General features: G+C 42.7%; 1 protein-coding gene across 10 annotated transcripts in view; it reads left to right on the top strand.

Moving 5' to 3' along the window:
- Positions 1-1040: 1040 nt before the first annotated feature.
- synrg (synergin, gamma) overlaps positions 1041-10735 on the top strand; it is a 37685-nt gene continuing 27990 nt past the window's right edge. For 4 of the 10 annotated variants that reach the window (XM_047820476.1, XM_047820474.1, XM_047820473.1 and 1 more), the window contains exons 1-10: positions 1041-1158; positions 4683-4723; positions 5187-5335; positions 6597-6724; positions 6814-6919; positions 7053-7164; positions 7614-7904; positions 8537-8812; positions 10245-10319; positions 10404-10600. In XM_047820476.1, the coding sequence (XP_047676432.1) occupies positions 1118-1158; positions 4683-4723; positions 5187-5335; positions 6597-6724; positions 6814-6919; positions 7053-7164; positions 7614-7904; positions 8537-8812; positions 10245-10319; positions 10404-10600 (1416 nt within the window). In that variant the 5' untranslated portion in view covers positions 1041-1117. Of the gene's footprint in view, positions 1159-1187; positions 1223-4682; positions 4724-5186; positions 5336-6596; positions 6725-6813; positions 6920-7052; positions 7165-7613; positions 7905-8536; positions 8813-10244; positions 10320-10403; positions 10601-10735 lie in introns of those variants that run through there. The other 6 variants (XM_047820480.1, XM_047820479.1, XM_047820477.1 and 3 more) reach the window with 5 other exon arrangements.

Below are 10735 nucleotides of genomic sequence, written 5' to 3'. Positions count from 1 at the left end.
GACAATTACATCAGTAATCAGCATTTTTGCTGCAACTAATTTATGAATGAGTCTGCATCAACTACATTAAAGAGAATCGCTTTATTTAAAGTGAATAAAATCCCATACTTAATGGAGTTGAACATTAATTGAGCCGCAGCCACACACCTGACTCGTGTGTGCAGAGTAGGTGAGATGTACAGGGAAAGCAGGCAGTGGGTCAAACCACTGTGAGGAAGAGGAGGGGGAACTGTGGGTCAAACCACTGTGAGGAAGAGGAGGGGGAACTCAACTGTTTCTAAATGCAGTTTTTTGCGGGTTTTTCCTACTTACACAATTATTTAGGTATACATACATATATATTTCACAATAGAGAGTGCGATAATTTTTTTTTTAGATATTTTTTAGACACGCCCAAAACTATTATCTGATAAACTTTACGGCCAAAAGTATGCGGACACCTGACCAACACACACATGTTTGGTTCTTCCCCAGTTTGCTGCCACTCAGTTACTTTGGAAAGTTGTAATAACAGTCTCTCTCTTTGTTGCAGCGTTATAATTTCTCTTCAGTGGAACTAGAAAAACGCAAACCTTATTTACACTATGTATTAAAATAAAAAATAGAAAAATAGAAAAATAAGACACACACAGGCTTTCACTCACTCAACTACTAATACTATAAATAATAATAATAATAATAATAATAATAATAATAATAATGACGATGATGATGATGTATGATGATGATTTGTAGTGTCTCTGTTATAGTTGTGTACACATATCAACAAATGTGCTTAAGTATTAATTAATTCATTAATCATGCAATAATACTTACATCATTTAGGTAATAAATGTCTAATGTGACTGCCTTAATGCCTTTTATGATGTCTGTAAAAACAATAACAATAAAGATGATGACGATGATCCTGCATTGATGCCCAAAGACGCCTGAGATTAAGCACGGGCTCCCCGTGACCCGAGAAGTTCGGATAAGCGGTAGAAAATGAATGAATGAATGAATGAATGAATGAATGAATGAATGAATGAATGAATGAATGAATGAATGATGACGACAATGATGATGACGGTTTTCTACAGGTGACCCCGGAAGCGGATGACGTCACTGCACAGAGCTGATGAAGATGGCGCTCCGGCCCGGATCAGGGGGCGGCGGCAGGTACAGAAAACCGTCACATTAATGTTTTGTCCTTCTGTCTATTTATGCGGCGCTGTGAGTTCCGGTAGAGAAACGTGTATTTATTAATTTGTTAGTCTGTTTAAATGTGGTTTTGTGGTTTAATTTGTAAGTGCATCATATTGTCTGCTGCCTGGCTAGTGGCTAGTGCTAATGCTAAGCTAACTAGCCGTCGGTTGTCACTTTAGCTAATGCTAAAGCTAACAGGCTAAGCTTATTGTTGTGTCTTATCTGACTGGCAGTGTCATTGTGTGTGTGTGTGTGTGTGTGTGTGTGTGTGTGTGTGTGTGTGTGTGTGTGTGTGTGTGTGTGTGTGTGTTCTATATCCCTATTTCTCTTGGACAAATGTTAAAATTAGAGATTTAGAGAGGCTCAGGAGCCGTTAGACATCCTCCTGCTTCATGACTACACACAAACACAAGCAAACTCCTCCATAGGATCAGGTGGTTCCTGTAGCCGCGATGGCACCTGCATATAAGCCGATTTGTATCGGTGTACGTGTCAGTACGCTAGGGTGGAGGGAGCTGATCTGCTCCGGGGTGGAGGGAGCTGATCTGCTCCGGGGTGGAGGGAGCTGATCTGCTCCGGGGTGGAGGGAGCTGATCTGCTCCGGCGTGGAGGGAGCTGATCTGCTCCGGCGTGGAGGGAGCTGATCTGCTCCGGCGTGGAGGGAGCTGATCTGCTCCGGCGTGGAGGGAGCTGATCTGCTCCGGCGTGGAGGGAGCTGATCTGCTCCGGCGTGGAGGGAGCTGATCTGCTCCGGCGTGGAGGGAGCTGATCTGCTCCGGCGTGGAGGGAGCTGATCTGCTCCGGCGTGGAGGGAGCTGATCTGCTCAGCTGTGATCTCGGGTGGAAAGGCCACAGGATGTGCTCCTCCAGCCACAATCACTTCTCATTCATTAAAATGTATAATAGACTGTTGACTGATCTCACAAGTGTATAATAAAATCCCACATTTCCATTGTAGGATCACAGAACAGATTCACTTTATGAATACAATCGAGCAGTTTAGAAATATGTGCTCATGATATTTATTCATTAGAGTCGTTTATTCTGAACTTTCCACACAGTTGCACTAATTATTTTAGTCTCCTGTTTATTCTGCTGGTTTAATCTGAATTCAAGCGAATAATAAAACTGCAGACCTCCTGGTGATGTCTGACACCGGGGAGTTTAAAGATCCTGAGTAGTGTGCTGGATTCAGTAACACTAATATGACCTAGGAGGTCTGTTTCTTTCAGAAAGTTTGGTCTCATTGTTTATTTACTGGCAGAGCTTTCGGTGCTGACGAATGGCTTAAATAATGAATGTTTGGCTCCACGCACCACAGCGCCTGGTAATACTGATCCTGTACTGTAGGTGAAACAGGGTGGCCGATACCCTCCGAACGCCGACGTCCTATTAAGCAGTCCTGCAACCTATAAATACTAGATTACACACAAATGCCTGACCTTTGATGCTCTCTCACACATGACTAGAAAAAACAGTATTATACTGTGCTCAAAATTGGTCTTGACTGCATTATTACATCACACCAGCAATGTCTTATCATCCCTATGATTTTCTTTTAAGTCAGCATGACCGCAGCTCACCTGGTGCTCTTGAAGCTGTATAAGCAGGTTGGAAGTGGAACCTGATCTAAATGCTAAGCAAACAAGCCAGCAAGCTTTAGGAAGGCACCGCAATCAGGCACGTTGGGTTTGAGCATCACGAGAGGTCTCACTTCTCGCACAAATAGCACACAAATATGCGATTTAGGACACACCTAAAACTTCTAATATTTTTTTTTTTTAGAAGTTTAGTTGTTTGGATGTTTATCTTGAAGCCCAGTATTCTGTAATTGTGTCTGCAGTAATGCAGTAATGCTTTGATGCTTTGGTGGCTCAACTGGTTAAGGCTCTGGGTTGTTGATTGGAGGATCGGGGTTCAAGGCCCAGCAAAGCCAAGCTGCCACTGCTGGGCCCTTGAGCAAGGTCCTCAACCCTCCCTGCTCCAGGGGCGCTGTATCATAGCTGCCCCTGCACTCTGACCCCAACCTCCTCAGTTGGGGTATGTGAAGAAAAGAATTCCACTGTGCTGTAATGTATATGTGGCGATAATAACTCCTGGGATCTTACGAGGTTAGCTCTGTTTCTGTTTTCTTTTTTAAAATAGTAGTGAAGAGGACGATCAGATCATCTCCCTGAAATCGCTGCGGTTTCCTTTAGTGTTAATCTTCAGACTTAATTCACTGTCATGTTTTTCGTGTGGAGATACAGCTGCATTGGGAGCTGCTTAAAGCTGTAAATCTGTTAGCTGGCAGATGCATCAGTCGGCTGCTGTGGGCCAACAGCTGGTGTAATGGCCTTCCAGAAGGTTTTACATCACCCAGCCATTAATTAATTCCACATCCTCTGTACAGTAGATCAGAGAAATGGGTAAACAAGCAAAACGGCTACACAGCTTTCTGTATCGTGGCTGACCTGCCTATGTTAGAGATGCTGTCTCTCTGGCTGAATCTCGTTACTGTGGAGCGACGTTAGGGATAGCAGCTCCATCGTGTATGTGTGTGCAAGCTTATAAGCTCTTTTCAGGATGTTCATTATTCAGGACATTTATTAACATTGGAAGTTGTAAAATGTGAAATGGTCCAAGAAGGTCACAGAAGCAGTCCAACTTGTTAAACAGTGGCACTGCTTCGGTAAGGAACAGCAGAGCAGTGTGTATTTCTGACTAGTGACGTGACATACAGCTAAGTACGGTGACCCATACTCAGAATTCGTTCTCTGCATTTGACCCATCTAAAGTGCACACACACACAGCAGTGAACACACACACACACCGTGAACACACACCCGGAGCAGTGGGCAGCCATTTACGCTGCGGTGCCCGGGGAGCATTTTGGGGAGTTCGGTGCCTTGCTCAAGGGCACCTCAGTCGTGGTATTGCCGGCCTGGACTCGAACCCACAACCTTAGGGTTAGGAGTCAAACTCTCCAACCATTAGGCCAGGACTTCCCCCAGATGTTCCAGCTGCCATTGCAGTTATTTACTTGTTTTGTAACCCTAACCCTTTTGTAATGCTAACCCTAACCCTATGGCAAAAAATGTGCTGATATTTGAGCAAAACACCTGTAAGTGAGCTTTCCTCAAACTGTTCCCACAAATAATGTCTTTGTTTGTTCTGGCATCATAATTTCCCTTCACTGGAGCTAAGTGGATCAAACCAGCTCCAGCATGATAATGCCACTGTACGCAAGGCGAGCTCTACGAAGATATGGTTTGAGAAGTTAGATGTGGAAGAACTTCAGGGTCTCAAGGCTACTGAACACCTTTAGGACAAGCCGGAATGTGCCCCAGATCTTCTCACGCAACATAGGCTTCTAATTCTTTTATAGCCTAATGAACACAAATTCCCAAAACCATGCTCAATATGTGTTTCCTGCCTGAGCAAAAGCAAGCACGAGATATTTAGCTGTAAAACAAGCAGCAATTCAGCTCATCTCTTTTGTGTTGATTTCTTTCTAGTTTCATGTACCCTGTTGGAGGGGGACTTGGACCTCCACAAGGTAAGATGATTATGTACAAGCTCCTGTATTTGACCCTGTGGTACAGCTACACTCTAGGATTTATGAAACCAATCAAGTTTTAAAATAAAGAGCAGGATTATAGAACGTAGAAAACATCCAGCTTGAAACAATAATTTATTTACTTCCTGATATTCCATGATCACGTATCCCGTGTCGGATTTGTACAGAAAACACTAATATACAGCAGTGATTGTGCGTATGCAAGATGTTTTGGTTCAAAACACTGTATTTAACAATAGAATTTGAGCAGTGATCATTAACTCCTTTAGAGTTATGTGTGTTATTGCACAGACCTGTTAATATATACGTAATAGTTTGTGGAAAATATCTGTATGCAGTCAAGTCATGTTATAAGCAGTGTTATTAATCAGAGCTGTGGTTGTTGTCAGTGTAATACGTATAAAAGTATTCAGTTCTCTGACTGTAGTAGGATTTCTGACAGGAATGATGCCCATGCAGCAGCAGCAGCAGCAGCAGCAGCAACAACAACAACAGGGATTTCCCATGGTCCCGGTCATGCAGCCCAACATGCAAGGAATGATGGGAATGAACTTTGGACCCCAGATGCCAGCTGGAGCAATGCCCATGCAGGTCGTTATTCAGGCGTTACTTTTTCAGAAAAAAAAACATATTTTTTAGATAACCATGTTGTCATATAAAAACTATGAACGTTTGGGTGTGTGTGATGCCGAACATCGCTCAAGCAAAGTGTCACAACCCACGTAAAGGGCTTTACTTTATATAACTGCCCCATCATGAGTGTTATAGCTGCATTAAATGTTAAACCGTCATTCACTCAACATCTCCTCTTAGAGGCTTTTTACACCTGGTCACTTCATGCGTTTTCTGTGATCTGATAGCTATCCGATGGTAAAAAGACCAGGTCTAAATGCCCTCTGAAACAGTTTTGAGACGGATATAAATCCGATCGCTCAAACCACTTCAGGAGGTGGTCTGGGACGCATTTCAGATGAAACTGGACAGGTGTAAATGAATGTGGTTGTTCAAGCCACATACATCAACGCTATACTCCTCCCAAACAGAAGTACGTCACTCACAGGTGATCTTTCACCGAGGCGTCTCGTTGGGTCTTAAAATTCACTGCTGCCGCTAGCGAAAATGCAGCAAACAGTAAATGCTGTTTTTTTGTAGCATAACCATCGTAAGGAGTTTTTTCGTCTTCTTTTTGATTGCATTCTGAAGACCGCATACACCAAAGTGTGTTCCATTTCAATTACCCCGGGAATGAGGTCAAATATATTAGCATTTTGGGCGGGAGTAGAAAGATCGGATCGATATCCGATTCGCCAAGACGCATTTATGTGGCCTAATGTAAATGGAACAGTTTTAACAAATCAGATAGCTATCGGATCAGAGAAAACACATGAAGTGACCAGGTGTAAAAAGGCCCTTAGACAGTCTGTCTTTCTGTCTCTCTCTCTCTCTCTCTCTCTCTCTCTCTCTCTCTCTCCAGCATTATGCAGTTATGTTTTGTTTTTTTTTTACAAACTAGATAGTGTTAACACTTACTTCATCTCAGTCCATAAAAATTAAATCAATACATCACCATTTCAATGATTATACATAATAAACTGTTAAACAACACAGTCGAGATCACAAAAAAGTACTTTATTTATTAAGCTTAGTTTATTTTGAACATCCAAAGTGCACATCCTTTTGTATGTGTTGTTACTATAGAAACCATGACATTTTGGAATGAGCACGTTAATCTGGACCTGTTGTTTGTGTTCCAGTCACTAATGCAGACCTTCTGACCAGTCAGATTCGAGTATTCAGCCAAGCTGTGCTCTTATACATTTATCGAAGGACTCTTTTCTAATTCTTTGTGCAGGGTGGCATGGCCATGGGGATGCAGGCACCAGGTATGCAGTTCATAAGTCAGCCGCAGTTCATGGGAATGAGGCCTTCGGGGCCCCAGTACCCTGCTGACCTGCAGAAACAGATGGCTGAGGAGCACCAGTGAGTCTGTTCACTATCACACGTCACAGCTGGAATGTGTCGCAAAGCTCCCCATCATTGTGGTTTTGGCTGAATGTGTGTTTGTACAGAAAGCGCTTGGAGCAGCAGCAGCGTATGCTAGAGGAAGATCGGAAGAGGAGGCAGTTTGAAGAGCAGAAGCAGAAACTGCGTCTCCTGAGCAGCGTCAAACCTAAAGTGAGACTTGTAATCCTCATTATTCCCACGTTTATAGAGAAAATATTACTTAATTACGAACACTTGACATAAATAAGCATGTTGTTAGTGCATAGCATTGAGGTAAACCGTCACATTGCTTTTGTCTGTACAGACTGGAGAGAAGAGTCGAGATGATGCACTAGAAGCCATAAAAGGGAATTTAGATGGTTTCAGTAGAGACGCAAAGATGCACCCCACTCCATCTGCTCAATCTAAGAAACCAGGTACAGTCCTGACCTGTTCTCTGCTACACGACCTCACCACATTCCTACTCTGATTACATCAGCTTGAGAGGGACAGTAGCATTGCCACTACATAAGCTTTATAATGAGGCAAAGAGACACGGCAGTGGGAGAAGTTGATGTCTGTCGTATTGTTTGTGTTTTAAGTGTGCATTGTCTCTAGTCATTTTTTTCCATCCTGCATCCTTTTGATTCTTATTTTATATCCACAAGAGTTTATCTATTTTCTACTCGATTAGCAAACCTTGTTCTTTGTCCTCATTTACCTTCGTTTTTTTTATTTTATTTAAATGTCACTAATTAAATGTCACATCTTGTATATGTGTAAAATCTAGCCTTACTTGTCCCCTGTGACACTGTAGTTCATCTGTTAAACACACCATGTGTGCTGAGTTGTGCCTGTTTCACTATTATGTTGATTGTTTTTGCAGACTCATCGCCATCTCACTCCTCTGTTCCTCCACATTCCCACTCCCCTGCTTTTGCAGAGGATGATGATGAATTTAGTGACTTTATACAAGGCCCTGTTGAGGCCTCTTTTCCCACTTCCTCCCTCCCTCTGCCCTCCTCTTCCTCAGGTGCCAATAGGTCACCTTTAGGGGCAGGACCTGGGCAGCGGCCCTCTTCCAGCCCTCTCCCCTTTTCCCATGCTCCCTCTCTGCCCACACTCACTGTCCCTCACCACTCTTCTGTCATCTCCAGCTCCCAATCTACATTTCAAGGTAACTCCTGTCTCATTCTTTATTTTTATTTTCTCATCACTCTCATTAGTGGCTTAAATGTGATTGCTGCTTTGCTTATGTCCCACGAGCTGTATTCGTCGGCAATGTTAGGATGTGCCTCGGATTCAAATGTCATATCACAGACTAAATTGTTATAATATTGACCTGGAGGGGAGCCGTGAACAGCCTCGGACTCTGTCGGCATCTGGTGCTCTTTTCCACCGTGACGGACGAATCATGTTCATTCACAACAGTGCTGTACATCTGCACTTCCTGCAGTACATTTAAGGAATTGGGTTGGTTTTCATCTGTAAAATGTGCTATAGGAATGAATCTTACTTCATGGATAGATACCGTGTACTTATAATATGTAACTGTAGTCATTATTATATGATTAGTATATTATAAAAGCCACATTTAAACTATGAAGTAATGTTTGAAGTTGCTCAGCTTGGGTCGTCGTGCAGAGTTCAGCTGCAGTAGAAGCTTTTTAAACTTACAAGTTGCATATCCAGGACATTTCTACTTCTAGAATCGACCTAAACTGTAAAGAAAGGTAGCAATGTGTAAAACTAGAGAAGATGCTTTCAGCTTCAATGGTAACTCTAGCAGTTCCTTGCCTTGCTCTTCAGGCCCCTCTCTGGAGGAGAAGCTCTTCTCCTCGTGCGATCTAACAGTCGATAAGAAGGCTCGGGTTAACTTTAAGCCCTGCCAGGCCATGGCCGAGCTGGCTGCCAAAGCTCAGGTTTCAGTGCACTTCCAGTGTAGCTCCAGAGCTCGTGACTGGGTCCAATACCCAGATGACCTCAGTGCTGACTTCACGTTGGTGAAGAATCCTGAACCTCCAACTGCTTCCCCAGATCCCACAGCAGCAGAAGCTGAGTCCCATCAGGCATCAAGTGCTAGTGGTGAGAGCAGAGCAATTTGTGTACCTCACATTTATCCTTCAAACTCAGCGGCATTCAACTTGCAGCCTTTCTTGAAATACTAATCATACGGTGCTTCTGCAAACTCTATTGCAGCATGCATTTCCCAATGGGGCTCTTCTCTTATTACTTGCAATCACCAGTGCATGCCTACGTTTTGATTATTTTCAGCACCTAGACAAATTTCCTACTAACAAAAACCTAGTATATAGGAGCAGAAATTCAGGTAAAGAATAAAACATGACTGGATGCGCTGCTTCTTGATAGATGTATATCCGACTTAAAGCAGCGTTACTGTTACCATCTGGAAAAACAAGCATTTCTTAAAACGTTTTATTTCTTTTATACCACAGCGAATTGTAAAGAGTTATATTTTTGCACTTAATAAATTTTCACAAATGTTTACCAATTATAGTATTATAATGTTATATATATTATAATTATAATGTCAGGGAACATCTGCAGAACAAAGGAATTCCCATTATTGCTCATGCTGTAGGAGCTCTAAGCAGTCATTCCCCTGTGAGCAGGTACAACACATCAGAGACCTGCATTTCTAACCCCTTTATTAGTAGTCTGAGGTTTAAATCTCGAAATAATTCATTAAATTAGAAATAAATGAGAAATAATCTAATTCTCTCAGAATTAGCAGCTACTGTGGAGATGATCTGAAATTATTATTAAAACGGTTTAATATAAAAATGTCTGGTTTTGTTTATTAACAAGCGAATTATTCGACATCTTAAAGATTCAAGAACTCAGGAGCGCTGTGGTATAACTATTGTTGGGGGACCTACAGACGTGCCAAAGAAAGCTGGTTCTGCTTCTTTATGGTTCTGAATATCTTTCTTTTCTTAAGCATAAATAGACTTGTTGAGTAAAGCGTTCGAAGCTAATGACGGCATGAGGTTTCACACTATATGGAACAAACCCACTTTTTCCTCCAGCACAGGGAGTTTTTCCTCCCTCAAGCCAGTCGTTGTTGAAGATTGACACCTGCACTTCTAGCAGTCTGGAGAGAAAGACATTGTCTCTGGAGAGCCTCTGGAGCTTTATCTGCTCACACTCTGCTCTGTCTCTGCATTGCTGGCCTTCTCACGCTTGCCAAACTTTATAAGAATTGCACCAATCAATGATTTCTTTTCTTTTTACAAACGAACTAACATGAAATGTTTCTAGATCAATGAGATAACCTTTCCCACCTGCTGACATGTAGCACGTCTGATTTCTAATCTCGACGAGGACCCTGTGGTCGTCTGACAGCAGCTGATATGTTGGTCTTACTGAACAAATAGGGAAATGTCGCATCAGCTGGAACATCTGCGCTGAACACAGCAGGAGATGTTTTACACAGCATGCTTACCGTATGATTCTGCTTCCACATCTCACTGCGTCATTCTCTTACCACAACCAGGTGTTGGTGTCTATCCCCAACAAGAAATGCAGTCCTTGTTGCCAGCCTGGCTCTACAATGACTCTCTTGTTCCAGGTAATTAGAAATAGTGTCCAGTGTATTGTTTTTAAAAGCGTTTGTTTAGACTTTTTCTTAAATGTTGTCTATATCGTGTCTCAGAGATGTTCAAAAAGGTTCTGGAGTTTACAATGACCCCAGCAGGCATCGACACAGCCAAACTCTACCCCATACTGATGTCATCGGGTCTGCCCCGAGAGGCTCTGGGTCAGATCTGGGCCTCAGCCAATCGTACCACACCAGGCAAGCTGACCAAGGAGGAGCTGTACACTGTGCTGGCCCTGATTGGAGTAGCACAGGTAACACACAGTTGATGAAAGCATACAACAAACCTGACCAACTGACAAAGCCTGGAAAGCAGGATTCTCTGTAAAAGTGAAGATCTCTTTCTAATCAATAAACGAGGCTTGAAACTTTTGATTTCACTTCCCAGC

The sequence above is a fragment of the Tachysurus fulvidraco genome, chromosome 11, assembly GCF_022655615.1.
Source record: "Tachysurus fulvidraco isolate hzauxx_2018 chromosome 11, HZAU_PFXX_2.0, whole genome shotgun sequence".
NCBI classification, from domain to species: domain Eukaryota; kingdom Metazoa; phylum Chordata; class Actinopteri; order Siluriformes; family Bagridae; genus Tachysurus; species Tachysurus fulvidraco.
This window is presented reverse-complemented; position numbering and strand designations above follow the sequence as displayed.